The 27,755-nt window shown below is 40.1% G+C and overlaps 3 protein-coding genes across 5 annotated transcripts; 2 read left to right on the top strand and 1 right to left on the bottom strand.

The window, feature by feature from the left end:
- Positions 1-1,235: 1,235 nt before the first annotated feature.
- Positions 1,236-14,581, top strand: LOC137940516 (actin-related protein 8). 3 transcript variants are annotated; one of them, XM_068785625.1, is made up of 13 exons: positions 1,236-2,148; positions 2,844-2,929; positions 3,419-3,489; positions 3,557-3,624; positions 3,783-3,844; positions 4,246-4,343; positions 4,821-4,902; positions 6,315-6,460; positions 12,082-12,230; positions 12,576-12,709; positions 13,089-13,207; positions 13,786-13,891; positions 14,206-14,241. In XM_068785625.1, the coding sequence occupies exons 1-12, from the start codon at positions 1,835-1,837 to the stop codon at positions 13,873-13,875; spliced, it is 1,419 nt and encodes a 472-aa protein (XP_068641726.1). In that variant the 5' UTR covers positions 1,236-1,834; the 3' UTR covers positions 13,876-13,891; positions 14,206-14,241. The 3 variants fall into 3 exon arrangements, with proteins under 3 accessions (XP_068641726.1, XP_068641725.1, XP_068641724.1); XM_068785624.1 differs by having other exon boundaries at positions 1,237-2,148; positions 14,227-14,581; XM_068785623.1 differs by lacking the exon at positions 14,206-14,241 and having other exon boundaries at positions 1,237-2,148; positions 13,786-14,194.
- A 556-nt stretch (positions 14,582-15,137) lies between these two features.
- Positions 15,138-20,683, bottom strand: LOC137940517 (GPI-anchored protein LLG1-like). Its single transcript, XM_068785626.1, has 3 exons — positions 20,447-20,683; positions 20,314-20,370; positions 15,138-15,711 (listed from the first exon to the last, which is right to left on the bottom strand). Exons 1-3 carry the CDS (start codon positions 20,520-20,522, stop codon positions 15,341-15,343), a joined length of 504 nt encoding a protein of 167 aa, XP_068641727.1. The 5' UTR covers positions 20,523-20,683; the 3' UTR covers positions 15,138-15,340.
- A 2,527-nt stretch (positions 20,684-23,210) lies between these two features.
- LOC137941342 (probable E3 ubiquitin-protein ligase EDA40) lies at positions 23,211-26,224 on the top strand. The gene is made up of 3 exons (XM_068786707.1): positions 23,211-23,788; positions 24,198-24,275; positions 24,628-26,224. Exons 1-3 carry the CDS (start codon positions 23,684-23,686, stop codon positions 25,951-25,953), a joined length of 1,509 nt encoding a protein of 502 aa, XP_068642808.1. The 5' UTR covers positions 23,211-23,683; the 3' UTR covers positions 25,954-26,224.
- Positions 26,225-27,755: the final 1,531 nt, after the last annotated feature.

The following is a 27,755-nucleotide window of genomic DNA, read 5'->3' as shown; positions in this document are numbered from 1 at the left end:
TATAACTAATTGAATAGGTTATAATCATGTCATTGATTAGTTCACAATTAATGAACCAATTAACAAATATAATGTAATAAATAACTACTACAAATTAATTATTAAAAAACCAATTAATTACCTTATTATTTAATGATATAACCAATTTAATGTAATAAATAATTATATAGTTACATAAATACAAATTAATTACTAATGATAAACTAACTAATTGAATAATTTGTTTTTGTTATTGCATAATTAATTTAATGATTTATAAATCATTACTTAAGAAACATACGTAGCATAGTGATTATTTATTTATTATTATTAATTTCATTGTAATTTCATATCAATTAAATATATTACAAAAAAATAATTAATATTTTATATTGTAGTAATTAATTAAGAAATTTAATTGGATATAGTTTAATTTTAATTTCATACCAATTAAGTTTATTTTGAAACAAATTTGTATATAAATATTTTTAATAAATTCATACCTTATTTATTGATTAATTTTATATTTTTTTTAACTTGCAAAAAATTATTATTTTTTATTAAAATTACTATTATATAAATATAAATAAAATAAAATAATTTATCAAAATATATAATTTAGATTTTGATCGAGTTAAAGGTTAAACTCGCCCGATTCCCTCTTTGACCCACTCCGGATCTAACTCTGCGCTCAGGTTAAACCAACTTGACGCGACCAAACCTAAAAATCCGAGTCGGGTCCGATTCCGACTCTCGAATGAATACCGGTGCTTTCTAAACCATAACGTACGTGCCATTTAAAGTAATAATATTCTCCATTTCATAGGTTGACGGTCAATCAATACGGCAGATAAGTAACGGTTCTGATCACTTAAATTCATTCCCTATCACAGGTGAGGACGGTGATGGGTAACCGAATTATATTACAGCTGGTTGCCCTCTCTAACAGATCAGCCAAGCGTCACACGTGCCAAACATGTAACATCAACCTGGCCGTACCTTCTCATGTGTCAGGGTAACTCGCGGACAGAATTTAGCGGGGGTGACTGGCTGGTGGCAGGTGGACCCATTTGGTCCAACAGCGAGGGCGGGAGACCACGTGAAGCCGGAGTGCGAGGCGTCACGTTTGAAACAATATACGATTCGGGGCACGAGTATTGGCCACGTGTCAGGAGACGTGGAATATTAGCGTACCATAGCTTCCGTCGCCAAGAAACCACCGGACAAAACAGGCTCTACCGTGTTTCAACTTCCAACACTGCGGCTCTCCAATGCTGACTATTTTCAGGGGCATTATCCGATAATCGCTAACTTCAGGAAGTGGAACCTAGCTCAATCTACTACATTTGATTCTTCTACTATGTCGTCGTCGTCGTCGTCGTTTTTCCCCTGTTTGCATGAGATAGAGGGGTACTGCGAAGATGATCAGGAATGTGAGAGTGTTATTATCCGAACAGTTTGAATTGCTTGGATATGGTCGAGGTGGAAGACTGACGAGAGTTTCAAGGGAATTGTGTGTTCTCAGTTCATGCTTGTCTATAGATCTCTGGAGCTAATGTTTCCAGAACATTTCGTGCAGTGTCGTTTTCCGGACAGCGAATTACGATTTCCTTGAAGTAGTTTAAATTTCTCGTCATATGAGTGTGCTGGAAGACTGACGAGAGTTTCATGGGAATTGTGTGTGTTCATCTTGGTTCGTTTTCTGTATCGTCTCTATCGTTGCCACGTTTTCGAACAACCAAGCGCGAGAATCACGAATTTTGAGCTCCGTGTATAAGTTTCAGGACGTTTTATGGCTTTTTAAAGTCGCGAATTACATATTCGGTGATTGTTTATTTTTTAATCTGAAATATCAATGGCGATGCTGTTGAGGAAAGTCTGGGAATCTGTATCGAATCGCTCTAACTCGAATTCCAATGTAATTTTATCGGAATCCCAGCTGTTCCAATCCTCTACTGGTGCATTCGACAAGCTACCCGTAGACATTTTTCAGCAAATTCTTAAATTCCTTGGTCCCAAAGATGCAGCCAAGGCGAGCATGATTTGCAAGACATGGAAATTTCTCGTTTCAGATAATCGGCTCTGGATTTACTTCCTACAAAACCAGAAGGAACCGTGGGAGACTATTGTTTTTGCTGAAACAAATTTGAGATCAGGAAACACTATTTGGTGAGTTGCACTTCATGATTTTGTGCCTTTATTTTGCCAAGAAGAGGACAAATGTGAAAACTACATACCGATATATTGCATTTAAATCCTAATTGCTTTTTATTAGCATCTCTGGGTATTCGGTTTACTTTTTTGAGATATTTATTCCACTGGGTACTTCCATTATCCGTTGAGTTGTTTTTTTTATATCCTAATTGCTTTTTATTAGCATCTCTGGGTATTCGGTTTACTTTTTTGAGATGTTTATTCCACTGGGTACTTCCATTATCCGTTGAGTTTTTTTTTTTTTTATATCCTAATTGCTTTTTATTAGCATCTCTGGGTATTCGGTTTACTTTTTTGAGATGTTTATTCCACTGGGTACTTCCATTATCCGTTGAGTTTTTTTTTTTTTTTATATTGTCTTTGGCAAGCAAAACCGCTGCTTTTTGAAATTTATGGTTTATTACAAAGTTCACTTGATTTCTTGCGTGAAGAACTCATCTCCACCAAGTAACTCCGATCAGTATAAAGCAAATATTCTGTTGGAGTTAGACATGTAAACACGATCCTGTTGGAAATCCTGGTGGACGGATAAAGTCTGTTCAATGGAATCACTGTTTCCCATTTTATTTAAGTAGATATGATATATGTGGAATTTCCCAATTACTTCAGTTTAGTAGGAATTGTTTTACTTAACTGAATGCTCGTTGCAGGAGTTATTATAATTATGAGCTTCACTTGTCCTTCATGCAAATCTATGGGAGACGTGCACAATTAAGTGGCTCCGTAATTATTGATGGTCAGTACAGACATAGGTGGAATGCCAACTTTCTACTGCACTGGTTTCTTTTGGTTTCCCATTTGTCTTTGAATTGTTTAATTCAGCACAGTTGCATATGTTATTTCATTCATGACTGATATGAACTGATTTTCAAAACTATCATTCTGTTAATCTCAATGCAAGCCATACAATTAATTGCTAAAGGGTAATAGGCCTTTCACTGTCATATTATCTAAGTCCTGTTCTCTGCACTTGTTTCAATTCCATCTATGGATGATTCAAACAATAGTGACCAGAAAATTTTACAGTTACTACATATATTTACATTGACTTCACTGTTGTTACTTTCATATCAGTTCGAACCTCCTGTAATCATTTGCTGAATCAATTTGTCTTTAAACTGTGGAGAGATGTGTTTTTGTCATCCTATTTTGTTGTCTTCTAAGGTTCAATTTTCTATAAATTCCTTAGGTTTATCTAATTTATTTATTCTTTATTGATGTGAAGGTGGATCGGGTTATTGCAAGTATGGTTGGAGCAAATATTCTGCCCCTTCTGGACGTTCAGCGACATTTTTGGTACACGGTCTATTTCTTTCTCTATATGTTGCATGATCTTTGATGATGAATTCTATCTTTTGCACAGGAATTTGGCAACATCGAGTCTCCAATGTACTCTAGACTACGCCATTTTTTTGCCACAATCCACAGCAGGTCAGTAAATCTCAAGTGTGAAGCACTTCTACAATGCCTATTTGTCCACAATGTGCAATCCAACTTTTTTTTTGGCATTAGCTATTCGATTCTGCTCGAATAGATATGGTCTCCGTTTTTACCTTTCACTTATACTATTAATGGGGATCTACATACAGGATGCAGGTGAAACCATCAAGCCAGCCTATTGTTGTGTCCATCCCACTATGCCATTCTGATGGTCTGTGGCTTTTTAGCTCTTTCTTTCCTGATAACCTAACATGGCAGTCATCTTTCTCTTTGTTTTGGGAAGTAATGAGCTACTCTTTGTCTAAGTTGGTTCTATTATCCCAACAAGGAAGAGGATTTACTTTATTATCCTGTAACCAGCTTTGGAGACTACATATAAGGGTTAATGGTGGGGATGAACAATGACTTTATATTTATCAATGTTTGCTGGGATATTAACATTTTTTCATCAAATTAATTCATCGATTAAGTTGGTTTTAATTATATAAATTATTTTCCTTAGTTCTGATTTCTAGGACATGACTAGTTCAGAGAATATCTTATGATCAGTCTATGAGAAATTACTATATCTGGTTTACGTTTTCTTTACCTTTTGTTTTCCTTCTTCTCCAGATACTGAATCAGCTAAAGCGTCCAGAAGACAATTGAAAGATGCCATCTACTCAGTTTTGTTTGACATGAACGTTCCGGCTGTTTGTGCTATTGATCAAGTATGAGCTTTTCTTTTAGTTATTTCAGTTGTTTTCAGTTTCCTATGCCAATCAAAAGTTGTGGACATGGTGAGTTCATGTATTCTGTACTTCTGACCATTAGAGCTGCTTTAAGTGTTTGATGCATTGAGTTGTCACTAAGGCTCAAAAGTTTCTTTGGAGCTTCTAAAAATCTTACCAAGTTCTGATCAAAGTGTTAAAGTCTCTCTCTCTGTCTCTCTTTGGAGCTCTTTTTTGCCTATATATTTTGTTAATTTATCAACTAGTTGTTCTTTTCCTTTGGTCCCGCATGATGAAAATATAGTTAATTGAGGGGTGGAGAGATTGATGTCCCATTATAGAGTATACGATGAAGAGTTTGGTATTTCAGAAAAACGAGCATACCTTTTATTAGTTCCAAAAGACTCGCCATTTCTCTTGCACTCATTGTATTTCTATTATCAATACCTAACTTCTTATTATTTTATTAAATTGCAGGCTGTGTTAGCTCTGTATGCAGCAAGACGTACTTCAGGCATAGTAGTAAACATTGGTTTCCACATGATATCAGTTGTTCCAAGTAAGTTATGTGTTGCATCTTTCCTTGATGCCAATTCCGAGTGCTTTTCCCCTACTTTGTAAGCTGTGACTCTTCAAATCCTGGTTTGAGGTTTTATATCATAAGTTCTTAATTGTTGATGCTTCAATTTTAGTGGTGCTTGTGTAAACATAGCATGTGAGCATTGGGCTCATTGGAGATATGATCCTGGCAAGACTTAACTCTGCCTGAACTTAATGATAGAATTATTATGTATGCACTGACAGTCTACTTTCTCATTACGATCAAACAAATTGCCCTGCCTGCTTTATTTGTTTCAGATATTGATGCTTTTCTGGTTAACTAGTAAGTCCATTGGGTGTGGAACAAGTTAAAGAGGTTACAACTCATCTAAAATTATGCAGTCAGACCCTTTCCGCAGAGGCCTTTGTAAAAGATGCTTTGCTTCAGTTCTTATTTCTTAAATTTCCACTTTTGGATGATAAAATTTGTTGAGTGGGAAAAAGTCCTATATTGAAAAATGAGAAGAAAATTTAATGGTTTATAAGGTTGAGGAATAGGTCTCCTAAGTGGCGAGTCATTTTGGGATGGAACCGGGTTCAACCCAAAAATCCAACATAGTACCAAAGCAGGTTGTGAGTGTGAACTAAGGCGTAGTTTGTGCTTCCCAGGTTACCTGTGTGTTCTGGACTTCATAAGGTAGGAATTTGTGTGTTGCGGGTTCCATGAAGGAGTCTGTGGAGGGTTTGTGCTCACGTCTCAGGCCCGTTATGTGTAAGCTTGGACGTGAAGGGAAGCGTTTACTGGGAAAAATTCCCATATTGAAAAATGAGAAGAAAAGTTAATAGGTTATAAGGTTGAGCGATAGGCCTCCCAAGTGGCTAGTCATTTTGGGATGGAACCGAGCTCAACCCAAAAATCCAACAAAACTACTTAGTAATGATTAACTATGTTCAAAAGTTAATTCATCCATTTACTTTATCATCCTTCAAAGTCTCAGATTTTTCCAAAGATTTGTTTGTGTAATTTGGTCGTGGTAGATGTTTTTACAACTATTTGTGAATTTATGTTATATACCATGGAGGGTGCCTTAAACCTATCTTAGTATGCAACCCCTGTCTTTCATTTCTTTTTCACCATGTTTTCCACCCTGGGAGCCTTTTGTACCTTTCCCTTGGGGAAATCTCCTATCTCAATCTTAGAAAACAGGAGGTTATGTCTTCTAAGACTGGTTTAAAGTTTCTTTTGCCTTAGGTTTGAAAATTGATTTGATTAACTTGTGCCTTCTCAAAGTCCTGTATGTATTTGTTAACTTTTATTGCAGTCATTCATATACTTCTTTTTCATGATTCTGTCTTGTATTCTCTTATATGTGATGAGAGAAAGTTTCATATATTCACATGCATAATGACCTAAAAGAATGCATGGAACAGTTTTGCGTGGCAAGATTATGCGTTGTTCTGTGGGGGTGGAAACCATTGGTCAAGGTGCACTGAGACTGACCGGATATCTGAAGGAACAGATGCAACAGAGAGGCATTAACTTTGAATCTTTATATACAGTTCGCAGTCTGAAAGAGGTTTCCCTCTACCCTGCAGTTTACTTTTTTTGTATTGTTTATTACCAGTCTTTTGGGTGGTAAAACATTTTTTTTTTAATATCCATTTTAGACAGGAAGAATGCTCAGTTATTATAAATTACTCTGTAGGAGATATGTACCTTCCCAACATTGCTGTTTGTGTAAAAAGGCTCCTGTGACATATGTTTTTACAAGTGGTTCTAGTTGTCTGAATAGTTTTAAGTATTTCTTTTGTACATCATTGTTTACTGAATTGGAATACCTTAACGTGTATTGACTAAAATGGTTTTAATCGGTCATATAAACTGAATGGCAGTTCATGCTGGCTGTGTTATTGGATTTTCAGTGACATGTGCAGGAGTTGATACTAATGTGGAGAGCCTTGTTCTACGTAGTTACTAGAAGTAGTTTATTTCTTTTTGATGGATTATGGAACTGCCTTGGTATGTTGATCAACTGACTAGACAGTTTATGATGGCAATTCCTAGATATATCAGACCAACATCACCTAAACGAGAAGATGGATATTAATTAGCTTTTTATTTTTGGAGAGTGAAGTTTTGTTTCAAGCTAGAAGACAGGAAACACAATTTTGATGGGGGGATTCGTTACAATTGGAGATTGGAGGGTCGTCCCCTGTTTGGATAGAGAATCAACTAGGGAATTACTGATCTCAGAGCACACGTCCAACTACTAGGAAATTTAGAATAAACGTCCAACCTTTCATGGAAGGTTAACCAGTGGTACCAGGGAGGGTTGCTCGCCTTGGAGCACCAGCCAATATGATGCTTGGGTATCTTTAGAATCCAAAGCTAGCTCCCAGAGGAAGATTTGAAAATGATAAGACCTTGGCACAAGCTCAGGAGATCTGCTAATGTGGAGTCAGAGAATCCAATGGGGCCGGAGGAGGCTATCATCATTAGTGCGGAAGACACGTCCAATGCCAGCGGGGCCAGTTTTTCTAAGTCATAGAATCAAAATTTAGCTTCATGACCCTGGGGGGAGGATTCCATTCGTTCTTGTGCCGCGTCAAGGAGAGGTTGGCCACAAGCTTCCAGTTGCTTTTGAATAAGCCTTCAATCATGTATTGAAACTTTTTTAGAGCTCACCCAGGTCAGGATGGAAGAATTAGAGATCTCTAGCATGAGGTCGAAAGGGTTACTAAGATCACTGAAGTGCCTGCTTATTCCTTTCAAGAACCCTTAAACGAGCTCAAACAGGTTTCCCAAACTGTTAGGGAGATATAAGTTGATCCCAAGCTTATTGGAGGAGTGCAGCTAGATGGCCTAGGTGTAGGGCAATGAAGGAGGTGAGGAGGTAGTTGATGTTCTCCTTCTCAAGCCCACAGTGGGTGCTTGTGCTGTTAAGAATGTCGGTACCTCTTCTCCTCAGATTGTTAAGGTAAGGATGCCTTTTTTGCTGACGCTAAACAAAAAACTGAACCTTGGGTTTTCTTTGGGAGAGGAAGAGGGTAGTGAAGGATGCTGGTTTCCAAGCACTGGGGGCAGTATACTTGTTTGAAAGATGAATATGCAGAAGTGATAGTGAAAGATCCACTATCTGACGGGATTAATTAACATTCATAATATCAAGAAAAAGCTAATTGACAATTAACCGAAGCTTGGCTGGCTGGACTTTCAATCCATATGGATTTACAAGGATTGGGATCCAATAAAGCATTCTGTTTCGATGTATCAAGATGCCCTTCTTCTCTTCTTTAGTCTATTATATCTCTTCCTCGAAAATCATACCACTAAAGATGCTCCTTCTAACACCCAATTTCTCCCATGAGATTTATAGAAATGGCTACCTGTCCTCCGGCATAAACAACTCTCTGTGTGTTCATGGAGTTTAGTGGAATTTCTCCACTAGAACTTGTTTTTTTCTGCTTAAGCACATTATCTTGCTGGGGCAAGGGGTAGGTCCTCTGGTGAGACAGGGGAGATCTGTAATATACTTCTATTGTAATTTTACGGTCCCAAAGTTAACATTGTGGCCTAAGCTGTTGAGTGATTGACTGGCAATAGCTTAGGTGAAGGTCCAAATGTATATTGCTCATGGCTGGAAGTTGCAAAATATCCATTGCACAGATGAGGGTTCTGTTGGTGTGAGATCAGGAGGACTTCTTCCATATCCGTAAAAACAGAGGAGGAAGTCCTCTGTAACACAACTTCGGAAATAATTGTAATCTTTGTATATAAATTTAAGGTATTTGTATGAAATATGGGAAATAAGAAAGATAGATTTTACAAAAATTTTACATGGTATCAGAGCAGGTACCCAGAGATTTGATCAAGATCTTTTGATCTTTCGGGGATGTCACAGGGAGAAATTTTCTCCCTGCGTCGTGCTTCCTGCTGCGGACCCAATTCCAAAGCGGGGAATCGATGAGGAGAAGGTGCGGATGCAAGCTGACGGACGACTTCCCACGGCCATGAATACCTTTGTAGGATTCCTGCGAGATATCATAGTAAGCTTCATCTTAGCTGGATGAGACATGACTTCTTCCTTCCTCACATGGTTCTTCTGGCTCCTATCATCAAGACTGGATGTGGAGATAAAGATCCTCGACGAGATCAAAGCCATTCAGTCCCGTCATCTAGATGCCGGCAAAACGTTTAGCTATGATGAATTGCGAGAAATTCATTATCTCCATGCCGCATTATCCAAGTCAATGAGGCTATACCCGCCCGTGGCTGTCAACCCGAAGACTGCTTCCGAAGATGACATACTAGCTGCTGCCCGATGATACCTACGTCCAGAAGGGATCTTTGGTCTCGTGCCATGCATATGCCTTGGGAAGAATGGAGGGGGTGTGGGGGCCGGCCTGCCAAAAATTTGTGCCGGAGAGGTGGCGGCGATGGCGGTGGAGGATGTTATAACTGCTAAGAGCAGGGGAGAAGCAGGCTCTTCTCTCCGGTTTATCTCGCCACGGCGCAATGCCGGAACTACTTGAGCATGGTGGACGCGATCGGCCAGATGGCAAAATCAGAGAGGCTGAGAAGCCTCTGGCATGGGTCCTCGCTGACGGTGAACCGGGCGATGATCATGACGGCGTCACAGCTGGTATCGTACAATCAGATCAAGGAGACAATCCTTGAGCAAGGGGTGATGCTAGGCGATCTGGATTAACCGATACAAGAACGTGGCAGAAAGTCCGAAGGCTACTCGAGTTCCTCCCACAACAGCGGGGACGGCCAGAAGTCCTGTCATGGTGGCTGCAGAGAGCGTGATGGCATTGATGGAGATCAGAAGAAGCCTATTCCAATTATCTCGCTGCTCTGCCACATTGTAAGGCATCTTAGCACGATCCACGACTCTCTGCAATCCCAAGAAGCTTAGTAACTACAGTCGTGTCCTCTGGGATCATCCCCATTAAGCTATGTCCTGTAATAGTTTTTCATTTTCTCCGTGTGTTGATCACTTAAAACTATCTTGAGCGGTAAACGATTGGCTCTTTCAAAACAAGATGATGATGCTCGAAGTTTGGCAAGTGCTACTGTTTTTACCTTATAGAAAGAGGGGAAACCAGTTGCAGTAGGAGCTGGCACGGACGCCATTGTTGCTGCAGAGATGAACTGGCTTTCCCTTATTTAAATTAATAAAGAAGAGCTTCAACATGGGTAGGTCGGAGGAACGTAATCGTATGTCTGAGGCTTGACTGGGCTCACTGTACAAGCAGTGGTCTTTGTCGATAGATTAGTAAACAGGAGCGCCACCCCTGCCCGTTTTGAAGAAAGATGAGACATTTGTGACCAGTAAAGAAGACGAAGAGATGAACAGAATTTTGGGTAATGATCTGGCCGCTAGGTTCGCCGATCTTAAAGGTGTTTCCTCATCGTCGGCGTCGCTAAATTTAGGAAATTTTACTGATTCGATGATGACGATTCGGATGATGAGGATGACGATGTTGACGAGGAGGGGATATCCAAAAAGGAGGTAGAGAAGATGATGCAATGGGTTGCGAACACGGCAAGGCTTGATCCTTCACAAAGCAGTGATGAAGAAATTGACATTGCACATGAACTTAGCGATGATGACTTAGATGACGAGAATGGCCTTGATCCAAACGGCAAGCAAATTAGGGCCGTGAAGAACAAAAAGGGAAGCATTAGGACCGGACCAGACCGGATTTAGACCTGACTCAGATTCGGACCAAACTTGGTCCGGACTCGACTCAGACCATGACTCAACCTGGACCAGACTTGGTCCGGACTCGACTCATACCATGACTTGACCTGGACCAGATTGGGACCAAACTCAACTCGACTCAGACCAGACAAGACTCGACTTGGACTAGATAGTCCGGATTCAACTCGGACCAAACTAGACCAAACAAGATTCGACCCGGACAAGACCGGAACAGACTAGATTCAGACCCAAACTTGAGTCAAACCTATCCCAGGTTGTCAAGATGTATATCTCAGGCAAAGACAAGCTGGGGTATATGGAAGGCGATCTCCTTCGATCTCCTTTGCTCATGGTCGAGGTAACCACGAGAATGACTGGAGCTTTGACCAAAGCTTCACTTACGACCCAGACCACCGACAATACTATTACTTATGTTGATGGCATTGACACCTCCCAGGTGTATGATCTCCAGTTACGTGTGACACCGGTGGCTATCTTGAAATATTCTAAAATCATCTCGAGGGCCTCCGACATGAAATAACTGCTGACCGTACCTGAAGAAGCACTCATGAATAGCGGATATATGATGTATTTTGTCTCAAACTAAGAGCAGTATGCAGTAGGAACTTCTATGACTCACTTGTCAAGTTGGGCATCAGATATTTATACGCACCAACTTGAGGGGCACTGTTGGTGTGAGATCAGGAGGACTTCTTCCATATCCGTAAAAACAAAGGAAGAAGTCCTTTGTAACACAACTTCGGAGATCCGAGAGACCAGGATTAAATAACTGTAATCTTTGTATATAAATTTAAGTTATTTGTATGAAATATGGGAAATAAGAAAGATAGATTTTACAGAAAGTTTACAAGTTCATGTGGGAGGTGATTTCCCTCTGAAAAATTTGTTAGTGTAATACAATGCTAGCTTGCTCCATACATCTATATATACTTATATGATTTTCTGTATCTATTTATCTATCTGTCTAGCTTCTGGAGACCAGATAGCTTGAGGTTTTGTTTGCAGATTGAAGCTTCACGTATTCTCTCTGCTTTTCTCCATTTGCCTTTTACATTTTATTTGTGGAGATAATCTATAAAAAAATATTTACAAGTTCTCTTCGTGAAAATAGTTACTTCAATGCAAGTAAGTAAATTAAAATATTAGGCTTATATCATGAATATATGTCTATAAATTTTAATGGAGAGTGATTCTTGTGTGTTCTTTTTGGGGGGGCTGAGTTACTGTTCAATGTCTCCAACGTACTCTGCTATTTAGATGTGTTATATTACCATATTTCTCTAATGTCTAGAAACATTACTTCCAATTGTACTAAAGTTATATGCAAATTATAATGAATTTGATTAATTTAACTCGAATAGAGGAACCTGTTGAATTTTCAAATTTCATTGCACCGTACATGACTTGATTACTGGAAGCATGTTATTAGCACTACATTCACACTGATATGGAGTCTGATTTTCTTACAGAATCTTTGCTATGTTGCACTTGACTATGAAGCAGAGCTAGCAAAAGATACTCGGGCATCATTTGAAGTCCCTGGAGAAGGTGTTTTCACTTTTTCAAAGGAGCGGTTTCTAACAGGCGAGATCCTTTTCCAGCCTCAGCTAGGAGGGATGTAAGTCTTGATCTTAAATGTGAATATTTCACTTCTCTTTTGGCATTTTTGTGCTTGTGAGATCCGTAAATTTCATAATGCCAACTTTTCTATCTGCCTTTATAAAGACTTTGTTCTTTGCATTTGTGAAATCAAATGGCGGTTGAATCAAGAAAGAGGAAAGCATGCATCATAATTGCAGAATTTGTTTTTTAAAAATGGTTCAAGGTCATCCACTTGAGATTGTTTTCACGTTTGTGCTTTCTTGTCAAAGCATATAATCTTTTAAATGTTCTTTTGTGAGAATTTCATTTTATGATCTTTGTATTTCCTTCCCATTTTTTAGAGCTACTATTGTGAATGCAGGCAAGCTATGGGTTTACATCAAGCAGTGGCACTCTGCATGGATCATTGTCTTCATGCTGAGGTGGCAACTGATGATGGATGGTTCAAGACAGTCGTGTTGGCTGGTGGCACTTCATGTTTACCTGGATTGCCAGGTATATAGCTACTGTCATTTGGTGTTTGGATTACATTGGAAACTTTATCAATAGAATGTTGCCAATATCTGGTTATATTCAGGGTTTTCCAACCGGAATTAAGACCCAATCTTGGTTTGTGAAAACCCGGGTTTGGTCGGCCTAGTCGGGTCAGATCAATCCAAGTACAAAACTGGACTTGGGACGGGTTGGAGGGGACTCACCCAAAACAGAAGGGGCAAGTCCGACCCCCCTCCTGATCCCACCTTGTCACCGTTCGACCCACGGGTTTGAAAACCATGGTTATATCAGGTTCCACATGTATGAATATTCTGGCTGCAGTTTCTTCCTTTTTCAACTGTTTCATGTCCTATAACGTAATTTTTTGGCTTTATCTTAGAGCGGCTAGAGAAGGAGCTTCGCTGTTATTTTCCGCCTGTCATTTCTGATAGTATAAAAGTCATACCTCCGCCATATGGACCTGATTCGGCATGGTTTGGGGCAAAGCTGGTTGCAAATGTGAGCACTCTATTGTCCACATAGTAACATTATCGTTGCAATTAGTTTTGTGGTGATGTCGTTTACATGCTTTTCTTGGTTTTTGGATGTTAAGCGCAGTCCTTTAGCTGCAGAGATTTTCATTTAGCATCACTGGTTAATAATAGTAATCTGTTTTTCATCTTGGGTATCAATTGATGCTCTTATGATGCTTTTAATGGACAAGAGATAACCCAGTGTTGTTAAGCATTGTAAATTGGTTTCTAATTCCACTTGGCCTACAGCTGTGATACAACTTGCGAGTCTCATGTGCACATTGACTGTTAGGCCTAAAAACTGGACTGAGGTCAGGCTAAAATTGATTTCATGCAATAAATCAAACTAAATCATTTAGCGAAGTTTCAAACAATAACTTGGATGTAGAGCCAAAGACTTGCTGCTAGAGTTTTCCTTCAACTGGATAAGTACTTTTTTTTGTCATTCTATGAGTGCACCTCTTCAGTTTCTAAAGTTAGTTATGTGGAATCAAATTGTATTGTTTCCAGAGTTTCCTTTTGATGCTCCAGTTTTCACCTCAACCATGTGTTGTCAATGTGCAGGCGAGCACCTTTCGTGATAACTGGTGCATTAACAAGAAGCAGTTCCGCCAGAGGTCACGCCGCAACTCATCCTTCATTGGTTCATGGTGAATGCAATACCTGGCAGGTATTTGAGTTATCATCTAACTTCTGTTTAGTTGTTAAGCAGTTTACAGAAAGCTCGGAATCGCTGATCAAAACACATTGTTTGTGTTTCGAGCTTCAACTAGTGTCCAGTAGCGTATATATTATATTCATGTTGTGTGTATGAGATTTGATCCCTAATGGTGTGGAATTCTATGTTCTGTTATATTATAATATTTGTATCATTTGTTGGGGTATTCTCAACTAAAAAATCTGAGAGATTCTTAGGCAGTAATGACGCATTTTTGTGTCTTTTGTCTTTCTTTTATTTCACACTTTGATTGGTGGCGTCTATAGCTCTAGTATTGCCCCATTCAGGGAAGGGAAAAAGGAAAAGAAGAATGATGTGATTGGTGGGAACAGTACGTGGAATTGTCTAGCATAAGGCGTCTGATCTGTGTTAAAACCGAAGGTATCTGGTGAACAAATCTGTTAAAAAATGGGACACGCATATCCGATCTCGGAAATAGAAACGCAGGATTCGAGGAGTTTTACGGCAGCTGGACGAAAGTGAAGGAGACGAATCACAACCAATTGGGGATGAACTTGTTTTGAGTTCCCCAAGATTCTGTCATCTCTGGAGCAAGATGATGGTTGGAGAACTTTGCGATGGACCTCGGCGTGTCGGGGATCTGATTGACGATAATCTGTTCTGACAGAGGACAGAGATGGAAATGTGGTAGTGGTAGTTGCTGGGGAGGGCAGTTGGGTTTGGATTCTTGGGGCCTCTAACTGAGCGCGTTGCAGGCAAAAGCTCTTTTCCATATCACTAGATTTCGGAGAATAACAGCCTCAGAGGCGCGAAAGTTAAATTGCTTTTGATTGTTAATACGAATTGAATGCTCAGCTTCGATTGACATTGTTTCTTTCATGTTCTTTCTGGGCTTTATATTGCAACAGGTCTCCTAGTCCTAGGACCTCAATTTTAAGCGCCAATGCAGTCTTATTCCTTTGAGCGCAGCCCAATTCTCTGTTCCAACAAACTTTCATTTCTGTAAATCAAGACGACGTTCCAAAAGCGTGCTATTTGCTTTGAATAAACGCTGGTTCTAAGATGTAGCAGCAGCAACAGCTACAAAGTTTTTATATTATTGAATCAGAATTGCATCTCTCTTACTAATCCCTAGAGCAAAAAGCCACAACAAAATGCATCAACAAAAAACAGTCTTTCAGCCAGAAGCTACGGGTAAACTGACCCCATGAGGCCGATGACCACAGGCGAGAAAAGATCACGTATAAATAATTTCACTCAATTACTGAACGAATGTCAAATGTATCACTCGCTGCAGTAAATTGCAACTACATGGGCTAGAGACCCCCGTGGATTTGGAGAGTAAATGCCTCCAAAAATCTCAGTTTATAATTACTTTGACAAGATTATAATATAGAAAGGCCCTACAGGTTCTTTGGGATTTATGTCAACAGCACGGCCTCAGAGAGAAAGGAATAATAAGGAAAATGCAGTTCCAACTGTTAACAATGGCGATAGTTTTTCAGCAACTTGACCTCCGTTTTCATCTGCCAATTTTGAAACAGCTGCCTCAGGTGACGTAGCGGGGCATTTAAGTCCGTCTTTTCCTTCTCGACATTCACTGGCGAAGAGGCCAGGTGGGTATTTTCCATAGAGATTGATGTAGCTGAACATAGTGGATGCACAATCAGTAGACAAATCATTCAACTCATCCGCAAATGGGCATGCGAAATCCTTGAGGCCTTGACAACAATGCTGGGGAGGGTATTGGGGTCCTTTGCACTGGCTTGTAATGATCGTGTAGTTCTGAAGCTCAAAATTTATTGGGCAACCTGTACATAGGGCAAGAAAATCAACCAGTTGTAGTATTTATATGACCAGCATGACAATTCCACATGTTCCAATTTAATCTACAACTAATCAAAGTAACAAAGAATGGATTTTCGAGCCCACCTAAGCTTCAAAATCACGATAATAGTTAAGTTAAAGCAATAAATTGGCTAAAGTGTGTTTGACCTAGTACAAATATCTTATCCAGCCTTTCCAATTTTAAAAGTTTTCCAAACTATCAGGCTAAATAATTGCTACAGTAACCACTTCAATAACATGAGTAGTAGAGTATGTTAGTTAAGATAAGGTTAAAGAGAGCTCAGCCACAAACATGAGTTCTCTGTTCTTTCTTTCATATATGGCATATAATATTTAATTTGTTTAAATAAATTTTTGTTTAATTTGCAATAGAAATCTTATTGAATACCAGAATTTCTCTTCTTCCTACAAAAAGTCGAAAGACCATAGGCAAACATGTCCCATTCTAGAGACTCTAGCTCTTTTTCCTCCATTATGCATACAGTATTACTTGATCTTTTGACAAAACTTCTAACAGACCAACTCAATCAACCATATATTAAAGACCGAGTTAATTTCCTGGTAAAAAAGGAGTTGTATTCATGTCCTAATTTTTTATTAATGTTTAAATTTGTGGTATCTGTTTTTTCTCTATTTATGTAATTTACATTTCACATGAAGACATACTCAAGTAATTCTCCACCATGATATGCTATCCCATATTTTGTTCATCCAGGAGCTATTTGTATCATCCCAAATATGTCATACAGTAGATGACCATCTCTTACAAACCCACATGAGTATGTCTAGAGAGGGCATGTTGGGAACGAGAGAAAGATAGGAGAATAAGAGAATTGAGCCCCTACCTGGGGTCAATAAGATCGAGTCTTAAAATAGTTCATAGGATGTTATTTAAGTCCACATAGGAGATTCCAAGATGAAGCAGAAGGCCAACAAGGAGGAGGCGATAGGTGATGTCAACCAAGAGGGGCAAAAATGTTGAATGTCATAGAGAAGTTGCACCAGCTAAGCAAAGGGCACAAGAGTCAGAGAAGACTCTAGAAAAGTGGTAACAACTAAGCAAGGGATTGAAATGTTAGAAAAAGAAGTTTTCAGAAGTCAGTCTCATTAGTCCCACAAAAAGTAAAAAGTAAAAGTAACTCCATTCCTCGGGCTATAAATTGTAAGCTCTATGAACCTTTGAATCAATCAATACAAAACCCTTTTATCGGCTCCGACCAACCCAAGATCTGATTGACAATAAAACAGTTAACCCGACCCAAGGGTTTTTATTTAGTGTATCCAGTTTCATCAGCTCAAGAACTCCCTCGAGAAGGACAACCCCTGGCAAAGACACAAATCCTTGGTTTTACTCTTTGCCCAGTTCCCGTTGACACCATCTACCAAAGGAGAAGCTCCCATTAGAAAAGTTATTTATCTTCGGTTTTACTTTCCATCCTTTCCATTATTTAACTTAGCCCTTTCCACCACTCAACAATCAATACAAAACCCTTTTATCGGCTCCGACCAACCCAAGATCTGATTGACAATAAAACAGTTAATCCCCGACCCAAGGGTTTTTATTTAGTGTATCCAGTTTCATCAGCTCAAGAACTCCCTCGAGAAGGATGACCCCTGGCAAAGACACAAATCCTTGGTTTTACTCTTTGCCCAGTTCCTGTTGACACCATCTACCAAAGGAGAAGCTCCCATTAGAAAAGTTATTTATCTTTGGTTTTACTTTCCATCCTTTCCATTATTTATCTTAGCCCTTTCCTTTCATTAGCCTAGCCACCCTACCCCTCCTATAGATTGACTAATCCCCAGTTTACACATAAAACCCCTCCACCAATCCACAAGTCTACTCACCTATCCACCTCCATCCAAGAACCACTTATCCATCTCCCACGAGTTGTAGTCTTTCTAGGCTCTCTCCACCACTCAACAATCCCATATTAGGTAACCTAGTCTTGTTGGAAGACTCACACTCTCCTCTCTAAAGTCCCCCTATCTCTCTAACTCCCCTCTCTAAGGCCCTTAGTATCCCAACTTCTCAAATCACCTTCATCCCATACCATCTCCCCATTATCTTTCCCTCTTTCTTCTCCCAATTTCCTATCTTCTCTCCCAACCCCTAAACCAAATCCAACATTCCCTAGACTTGCCTAACCCTAGTCTCAGCCCTCCCTAGCCTATCAATACTTACCCTCCTTTCCTTAATCCCCCACAACTTCATCTCTAGTCTATCTTCATTTTGAAGTTTTCCTCCCAACTAGGGGTGGCATTGAGCCGAGAGCCGAGCCTCAATCTGCCTATGTGCGAGCCGAGCTTGATTTAAATATTTTGAACTCGAGTTCGAGCCGAGCCTAGCCTCGAACCTAAAATTGTTATCAAGCTAGAGCCCAATAATTTTTATCGAGTTCAAGCTCGAGCTCGAGTTCCAATATACATTTAAATTTTTTCAAAAAATACATGTCTTGAGTTCGAGCTCCAATATATATTTAAAACTTTTCAAAAAATAAATGTCTCAAGTTCGAACTTCAACATACATTTAAAAATTTTCAAAAAATATATGTCAAATAAATTGTATATAAAATTATGCATATATTTTACATAAAATTGGGCATACGTTTATATATAAAATTGGGTATGACCTCTACATAAAATTGGGCATAACCTATGTACATAAAACCTAGCTAATCGCATTAGCTACTTTAGCTGAAAAATAGCATCTATAAATATTAATAAATTAATATTACCCTAAAAAGGCAAATTTCTCATCTCCCATCCATTTTATATTAAATATGAAATATTTTAACACATGTGGTTTAAATATGAAATACAACATCCAAGTGATAATAGATGGGTGAGTCGATTTGCTAATCTACGTGGAAGATAGCCACTAAACTAATGTTAAATACTCTTCAGACGTGGCTCACCCAACACAGTGTAGAGTTAATGAGTCTTATCACCTCGATAAAAGCAAAGGCATGAGTGGGTTGTTTCACAGGGAGTCCTCGGTTTCATTTCATCGGCTTCTTCGCTTTTCTCAAACCTCCAACAATTTGGGTTTCTTTCACCTCGTCTTTGCGATCCACAATGAGAAATTCAAAATTCGTATCAATTGAAACATGTAAAGTTCTATTCTTCGCCTCTCCTCTTTCTGCATTTGCATTCTTCTGAAATTGTACGAGTGCATCCTCTATTCTTTGTTTTGGAATTTTTCGACTTCTCTTGTTCTTCTGTTCCGCTCGTGACATCATCTCTCACTGTTTCTTTTCTCCACGGGTCTAACCGCTTCTAGTTTTTGTCCACGACATCTTCTTCTTCTCCCAATTCACATTCATGGTCGACATCCACAGTAGCCCTTTTGCTAATCGGTGAATTTTGTCTAAGGTGCTTGCTTCTCTCCCTTTCTTCTTCCCTTCGGTGGACCTATTCTTGATTGAAAATTACATAGGAGGCAGTGTTCTTCGGCGACGGCAAATAGGGGAGGAAAAATCGAAGAGAAGAAAGTTGCCGACTATTTCCCCGTTCCCCCTGATTCCCGAGAAGACAAAGACGAAGAGAGATCCCGCTCCCGGGCCATTGTTGAGTTAACGAGCTAACTCGCGAGCTTTTGAACCGAACCGTGGTTCGGTCGAGCTCGGCTCGTTAACTTCAACTAGCCTGATCTGGATCTGAAACATGGTTCGAGATCCAGATTAAACGAATCGAACCGAGTCAGAACCGAGCCGAGCTCGAGCCGCTCGCGAACCGGCTCAGTTCGATGCCACCCCTACTCCCAACCAACCCAGCCCTCTCTCCCTCCAACTCAGTCCTACCCAAACCCTCTCCACAAAATACCCTTCCCAACACTCCCCTAGAACCCTAAACTATTGTCCTAGCCCTCGGAAAACTTTCCCTATACCTTTCACACATTCCTTATCCCAGCCGAACACCAAAAACTTAATTCATCACCCATTGCAGCCTTAGATTTCCATCACCCAAACCCTCTCCAGAAAATACCCTTCCCCCTAGAAACTTGGCATCTATCCGCAAAACAGTATTGATAGTTGAAACCAAATTTGTTGAAAGATGCAAACAGATAATCAGAATCCTAACAAGAATTATGATTTTAAGAGGAAAAAAAAGTGCAAATGTGGTTAATAGGTAACACATGATTCAGAAAATACATATGCAATCTTAGCTGTTATGGAGTTGCGGGTTCCGAATCCACATTTGCCACAACCTCGCCAAAACGTTCTAAATGGAACTTCCAAAAAGCATTGAATCAAACAGGATTAGCGGTCACGATGCCTCCAAATCCAGCTTATCTATTTTTAGTGAAACACAAGAACCAGCTAAATTGTAAAATTAGAATTCACGTCTGGTTCCTCTCCCGCAGCTAAGCGACAGGAGAACTTCTGATTTCCCACTCTAATGAGATTCAGAAGTAAGTAGTTCAAAACTCACCATTGTTTCAGTTTCCATATCCAAGAAAGAAAGGAAAAACAAAAAGAAAAAAAGTAAACCAAATTCGGGATAAGATACTACTCAGAATCTCAAAAAGAAAAATTCGGTGGACGTGAAAGACAAAAGATTACTCTTTCTCGCCTGGAGGAGGCTACGGGTCGTAGATCCATGAGATTCGAACACAGCATCTGCAAAGAGGTAACAGAAATCAACAAAAAGAATTGCAGTTTTGATCAGTTATTAATATGCGTAACTTTATCTCACCTGAAATGAAGGAAGAGGAAGCCAAGCCCAACAAAAGGAAGAACCCAACAGCAAGAACGCAGCGTTGCGGCGCCATGTCGAAGATCCTCCGCTCCCCCTCCGAGAAAGCCCGACCAGAGAGAGAGAGAGAGACAGAGAGAGAGAGAGAAGGAGAGAGAGAGATCGAGAGGAGAGAGATTTCCTGTTTTCTGTCAGTTTCAGTTATTATACGTTGAGAAAAAAGCGCTCGCCTCCGCGACCGAGTCCAAGGCACCTTCTATTACGCGCATCTCCTGAAAGAAGGCTGCCGTCACGCACGCGCATTCGTGAAGAATTTGTAGCACGATCTCATTTATTCTCGAGAGCTACCTAATTCTGTAGACCTTACCAAGGGGTGGGCTTCATTCGTAGTGTATGGGCTGAATTTCTTAAAAGCCCAAGTCCGTGAAAGTTGCTTTATTCTCTGGTTTCCTCGTCTAGTTGCCTCCTCCCAAAAGCGAAAGAGAAGGCTGCAATTAACGCATCTCATCCGTCGTAGATCAAAATATTTAAGACTAAAAGAAATTGAATCGGACCAATGTTTGAGCTATTCGTCCAAATCCAGATAATTTAAAACGCCGATACTTTCCGTAGAGAACTGTTTATTGATGGGTATGTACTTCGAAACGAAGTTGAATCCTTTGGGGTTCATTTAACTCATCAAAATCTAATGGAAGAATCGTACATTCAGGTATTTGAAAATTAGATTCTTTTTCATTTGTTTAATCCTTTCGAAGTTCTAAAATTCCTGTTCATCTTCTAAATCACGTTTCGTCGCAACAACTGCTGAATTGAAGTAACTTTTCGTACACGATGGGGAAGAACACTTGCTATTTAATGACGTTGTGCGAGCACCATATGACAACTACGAGAAGTGCTTGAAGATTTGGAAAGAGAGCAGGCCACAACTACGAAAAGTGCTAGTAGCTTTAACAATGGTGTCTCTTTTTTTTCTCCTTAATTTCCTTTTTAATGTATGGAAAGCTACAGGTCAGTGGAAATGTAACAGTCCATGCTTCAAGTCCTTTCATGGAGAAAGCGAGTAGTGGGTACAGCGACAGGCTTCCACTGAGTGACTGCAAGAAAAATTCAGTGCAGAAATAGCAAAGCAGATGCAGTGGGAGATCTCTGCAGGTCTATAAAGTTGATATTCAGGTACAGATTCCAATGCGTTCAAGGTTCGTAGCTCGTTAAGACGCCATGAAACCATCCTTGTTAGTCTGCTTCATCCTGATTATGGTTGTTATCTCATCTTCTGCTTTCCGCTACTTTCCTGAGAATAATCTTGATGTAGCTCCAGGGGACGGAGTAACTTCTGCTGATAAAACTGGTAAGTCTTAAAACTCTATGAACCTCCACTCATGGATAACTTCTGCGACGCTTATCACAGAAAATCTGGGTTCAGTACCGTTCATCTTAGGCCTCGCCAGGAAGATAGAATTTCCTCAATATCGTTTAATTTTTCTTCAGCAATCATTTATACTTGTTTGGGCTATTTCTGCTTCATCTTCGAGTTCAGTGATGATATGAGATTCTGGTTATTTTTTGTGTTAGCACCGGAGAAGATAGGAGGATGCAATGGGATCTGCAATTGTTGCTGGTGCATCGTCTATCGTGGTGAGCCCACCTGCTATCATTGTTGCTGATCTTCATGGGAGTGACATCCACTTTGCCCAATTAGCCTTTCAGACTACTTGTTAAAGAAGTTAAAAATAAGTTTTTTATTGTTATGAAAAAAAATATAGTTATTAACACAGCTAATTCAATACAAAAAATCATCACGGTTGAAATAGTTATTGATCAAACGGCTATGATTACCGTTGATTATGATTGATGGTTGAGATATCATTTCACATACTTTGCACCAAATATATGATCAATTGTTATTTTTACTGTTTTTTATTATTTAAATTTATTTTATTTTATTTCTAGTATAAGCCCTATAAATACAAATGGCCCGTCATGGGACCACTGACACGTTTCCAAACAAGACACTCCAGAGATGGTAACTGGAACGCATGCACGGCCTCCCACATGATCAAGACAGATCACTAACATGGCCCACCACCCACGACACCGAAAATGCTGGACCCTTTGACAAATACCCGTCTATGAAAAAAAACCCTGCCGTGTTCATCAACGGTCGCGATCATTACATAAGAATCATTTCCACAAAATGGGCCACTTCTCCGTATCCAAATAACCAACAATTAATTATGTCGTTAATCAATTAAAGTAGGCTTTTAAGGGTTTGGTTCAGGTAATGATAATGGGTTGATTGGGGTCATTGCAACTTCGAGCGAGGAGCGTCGGGATCCGTTACTTCCAAAGCCAAAAGAGAGATGTGGGACCGACCTGGGGACTGGTTGCCAGGTGGACTGTAACGGATAGAGGAGAAAAAACGGTTTTGGCGCCAACTCATCTTTAGCCTTTGCTTTGGCGAGCGAACACATGATGACAGCGATTCAAAGTATAACGGCTCGTTTTTTCACCACTCGGCTTTCTCCCCTCCCTCCCCTACCCGAGCCCTTTCTTGAATGCTCGCCGAGTAGGTCGCATGCGTCTCAAAGGATCTCACGCGGGGCAGTCTCTTGGTATCCATTGCCGGTGATGTGAAAATACCCATCTAAGAGTGGGAACCAGCATAGGCACTTAGGCACTTTGCCGGCTTTGTGGCCTCAGCTTTCCAAATGTACATGTGGGCCCATGGACATCCAACAAGGAGGATCCGCCGTCCAACGGCTGATATGAATGGAAAGTCAATCTATGGTGGTCATGTATTTTCTTTTTTTTTTTGAAGAAATCGGCGAGTAGTTCAAAGACGAGGACAAATTGTTCTCCAGGGAGAAAGGCAGCCAGACAAGGCGTGCGCATCTCCTTTCTTCTCAAAGGGACTTGCAGTAGAGGGAGAGATTCGACACGAGGAAAATTTTGAGAGATTTTGAGCTGTGATGAGTGGGAAAAAGAAGACAGAAATGGGAGATTTAAAATGGCGGAAGAAAGTAAAAGAAGCTTCACTGAGTTTTATATGGGTTCCTACGCGGTTAAAGGTTTAGGAGAGAGAATAAAGTAAGAAGCAACAACAGGAAACGCTGCGGAATTTGCAGAGCGTGTTCCCCTTGTCCTTGCGAAATCAAATATGGGAGAAGGAATAGTCACATAAAAAGAGAAAAAGAAGTACCTAGAGGCAGAAATTACTGAAAGAGAGGTTTTTCCGCCATGGCCGGAGCTTCTTCGAAGCTTAAAAAAGTGGCTCGGAAGTTTGGTCTCCCTTGCGGTTCACGGCCGAGGATGAGGTCTAGGGACGATCGGGCGGGGGAAAATGTAGGGTTGCTTCTTTCTTCTCTTGCGTTTTTATGTTCTTGTCATTGTTTTGATTGTGCGTCGAACCAGGATTTTCTTCGTCTTCTCCATGAAAGGCTTTTCTGGAGCTTTGGTTTTCCGATGTTCGGACTGTCTTAAGCTAGTCCTCCAATCCCAAAAAATTTCAGTCATTTTGCTTTTTTTTTTCTGTAAATATCTATTTTTGCAATGACACTTCGCCAAAAGCTTTGTGTTGCTTGCAAGAATCCAACATGGCGTTTGTTTCCGCCGCATTCCCCATTGTGATGATTTTCATATTATTTACTCTCTTAGGTTTAATTGATTTTGCATCAAATTACTGAAAGCTTTCTTCATTCTGACACTTTAAATGGAAGAAAGAGAAAACTCAGAAATTTATATTATGTTCCAGATCTCAACCCCGGTGGTTTCCGGTCAAAAAGAGAATGTCGCAGAATTAACAGAGGAGGCTGAGTCCAGCTTCGCGAAGGTAAGCTCTGAAGAATAGGGTTTCTATATTTTTGTTTGGGTAAGATTCAGAGCCAATTTGCAGCATTCCGTCGTTTCCAAAGAAATTCTGGTCTTTAGCCATGTCTCCCGGAATAACTTCGTAGCCTGGAACTGAGAAAAATAACAGAATTATTTTAATTCATAGTTTTCGGGCAATTCAGGTGCTACCTATGGAGGCTGGAAAAAAAAACCAATTTATTCTTCTTAGGAGTATCGAAGAAGCAGAATTTTGTTAGCTGTGATTATTTTCTTGACTTCGTAGTTCGTTCTGTAGCTTCGATTTGTTCAGTAGTCTATAACTACAGCCCTCTAAACAGGCTCTGAATTTGCAGAACTTATGTGCAATATGTTTGGAACCACTAAGCAGCAGCCCTGGTGCGAGTCCTGGCAAGGCCATATTCACAGCTCAATGCTCGCATGCATTCCACTTTATCTGCATCTCTTCAAATGTCCGCCATGGCAACGTAACATGCCCTATCTGCAGAGCCCACTGGACCCAGCTCCCTCGAAGTCTCATGCCCACGTGCTCAATTCCCTGCCACCAATCAGATCCCATTCTCCGCATTCTTGATGATTCCATTGCCACCTTTCGTGTTCACAGGCGGTCATCTCTCCGTTCCGCCCGTTACGACGACGATGACCCCATCGAACCTAACCAGTCCCCTGGACTTCCCCCCCTTCATCTGTCTCTCATCCCAGTTCCACACACTCACCCATGTAGTCATTCAGCTTTCAATGAAATTGTATGCGCACAATCCCCATTGAGTGAGTTTTCTACTTCTTCGTCCTACAATTCTTCACCCACCGGTCAGAAGCCGTACTTCTGTTCAGCCAGAGCTTACTTATCTGTAAAGCTCGCCCAACAGAATGCAACGGATCTTGTCTTAGTCACCAGCACCAATGGCCCTCACCTTAGGCTTCTGAAGCAATCAATGGCGCTGGTGGTTTTCTCCCTACGTTCTGTCGACCGGTTAGCCATAGTTACATATTCCTCCGCCGCAACACGGGCCTTCCCATTAAGACGGATGACTTCCCACGGGAAGAGAACAGCTCTGCAAGTCATCGATCGTCTCTTTTACCTCGGTGAGGCTGATCCCAGCGAAGGACTTAAAAAGGGGGTGAAGATATTGCATGATCGTACCCACCAGAATCCCCATTGTTGCATCCTGCACCTGTCTGATAGTCCAACAAGAGCTGCTTACCTCGGTCGCGATTTGCAAGTCCCCGTCCCTGTTCATTGTTTCTATGTGGGGTTTGGATTTAGTGCTTCGAATGGTTTTGTGATGCACGAATTCGAAGAGTTGTTGGCTAGACTGCTTGGAGGTGTTATTAGAGAGACCCGGTTGAGAATTGGCGAGGAAGGATGGGTGAGGTTAGGCGAATTGAAGGGTGGAGAAGAAAGAAGAATTCCCCTCGACTTGGGTGACTGTGGGTATGTTTGTGTGGGTTACAGCTACATTGAATGTGGAACAGAAGAGCGACTAAAAACAGGGGAGATCATAGTAGGAGTTGGGGACAAGGAAGAAAGGCGCAGTGAGAGGGGCGATGTCAGGGACTTGAGCATAGGTGGAAGGAATAGTAGTGTGGAGAGGTGGGAATACCACGACCCCTACATGGCAAGAAGATGGGCTAAGCACTTGCACGGCTACAGGCTGTGACCCATCCTATCTTCTTCTGGTTGGTCGGCCATCGAAATTTGTACTGGACTCGTGATCTTTGGCTGACAAGATCAAGTGAGGTCAAACAGCTAAAAGTTTCTCTCAGCAATCACTTCACTTTCTCAATACAAAATTTCAGGATTAATTGCATGTATGAAGAAGACATTGGAGACCACGAGTCCGGCGACAGTGAGTTGACTGGATTACAAGCCGCCTCATGCATGCATGTTAAATACAAACATTGATGTGATACCACCACATTTGTTTTTCAGATTGTCATTGCACCTGCACAAATATAGTGTCGAGGAATACCTAATTATAGAGACTTTCATCATGAGGTTTGGGTTGCTTATCATCGATTTTTCTGACGGAAAATTTTTAATGTATTAAGAGGAATGCCAATAATATCACCCACTTTATCTCTAAATATTACTTGTCTTTTTTCTTCCCTTAGCCGGGCGATTTTCTTCCCTTCGCCGGGCATCGCTTTAGCTCACAACAGGAGCTCAGTCCACATCTCCAAATCCCTTATACTAAAATCTCTTGTCAGAAGTTTTAGTAAAGACATGGCCAAATTTGATCACCAGATCATACATATTGGGTAATACCTTTCTTTTTCATCACTACATCTCGAATAAAGTGAATAAAGTGAGTATTAACCTTAATATGTTTTGTTCTTTCATAGAATACTGGATTCCCTACAATGAATATGACTGCCTAATTGTCATTGTACATAATCATAAATTCAATTCTATTATCACCGTACATAATCAAAGATTCAATTCTCTTACCACAAATATTACCCACATCTATTCACTAACCGTATGAGTCATAATTCTATACTCAACTTCAACATTGGATCGAACTACAACATTTTGTTTCTTGTTCCTCCAACTTATCAAATTACTTCCTAAAAATACCTAATAACTTGTGGTAAACTTCCTGTAAAACTTAGATCTTGCATAGTCCGCATCTGAAAATACTCCTATGTTCATGTTATCATGAGGCTTAAAGAATAACCCGTTTCCAGGTGACCCTTTCAAATATCTTAAGATTCTCTGGGCAGCCTATAGATAAATTGATTAAAACACTAATAGCAATAGATATCAGGACGAGTAACAATAACATATATGAGTTTGCTAACTAACCGATAATGTACAATCTTATCATGGAATTCATCACTCTGTCTATCATGAAGATCATGCCCAACCTCCGTGGGAGTCTCAACTAACTTAACACACAACAATCCATACTCCTATAACATATCCGTATATTTCCTTTGCATCAAAACAAAGCTTGCCTTGCTTCTAGCTATTTTTATGCTCAAAAAATACTTATGAACCCACATCTTTAGTCTAAGACTGTTTGGCCAGATGTACTTTTACCTCATCAATGCATGTCACATCACTACCAAATAAGATAATGTCATCTACATATACTACTAACACCACAATACCAGATGATCTCGACACAACGAAAAGTGAATAGTCACAGTGACTTTGGACAATCCAACTTATGGGAAAATGTGTTCGGTGATGCTTGCCCAACTAATAGAAGTCACACTAAAAGGAATGACTAGGTGGAAATACAGGAAAGAGCTAAATTAATTTCGTAGAAGGATGACCTAACTGAGATACCACTGTAAAGGTGAGACTACATATGCAACGCTTCTAAAGAATTTTGTGAGTGAGCTTCCAAATAGAATAATTCACAAGCAGAACCAATCGTCCTCCTCATCATGAGATCCTTAAAAAACACAACGATAAGGATAAAGAGTTATAGAACGATTCATCTACTTGGTA

Source organism: Aristolochia californica, unplaced genomic scaffold (genome assembly GCF_029961685.1).
Source record: "Aristolochia californica isolate CCGP_79_NKW_82.1479 unplaced genomic scaffold, dmAriCali1.0.hap1 SCAF_9, whole genome shotgun sequence".
NCBI lineage: Eukaryota > Viridiplantae > Streptophyta > Magnoliopsida > Piperales > Aristolochiaceae > Aristolochia > Aristolochia californica.
Note: the sequence above shows the minus strand (reverse complement) of the source record. Positions and strands in the feature narration are given on the sequence as shown.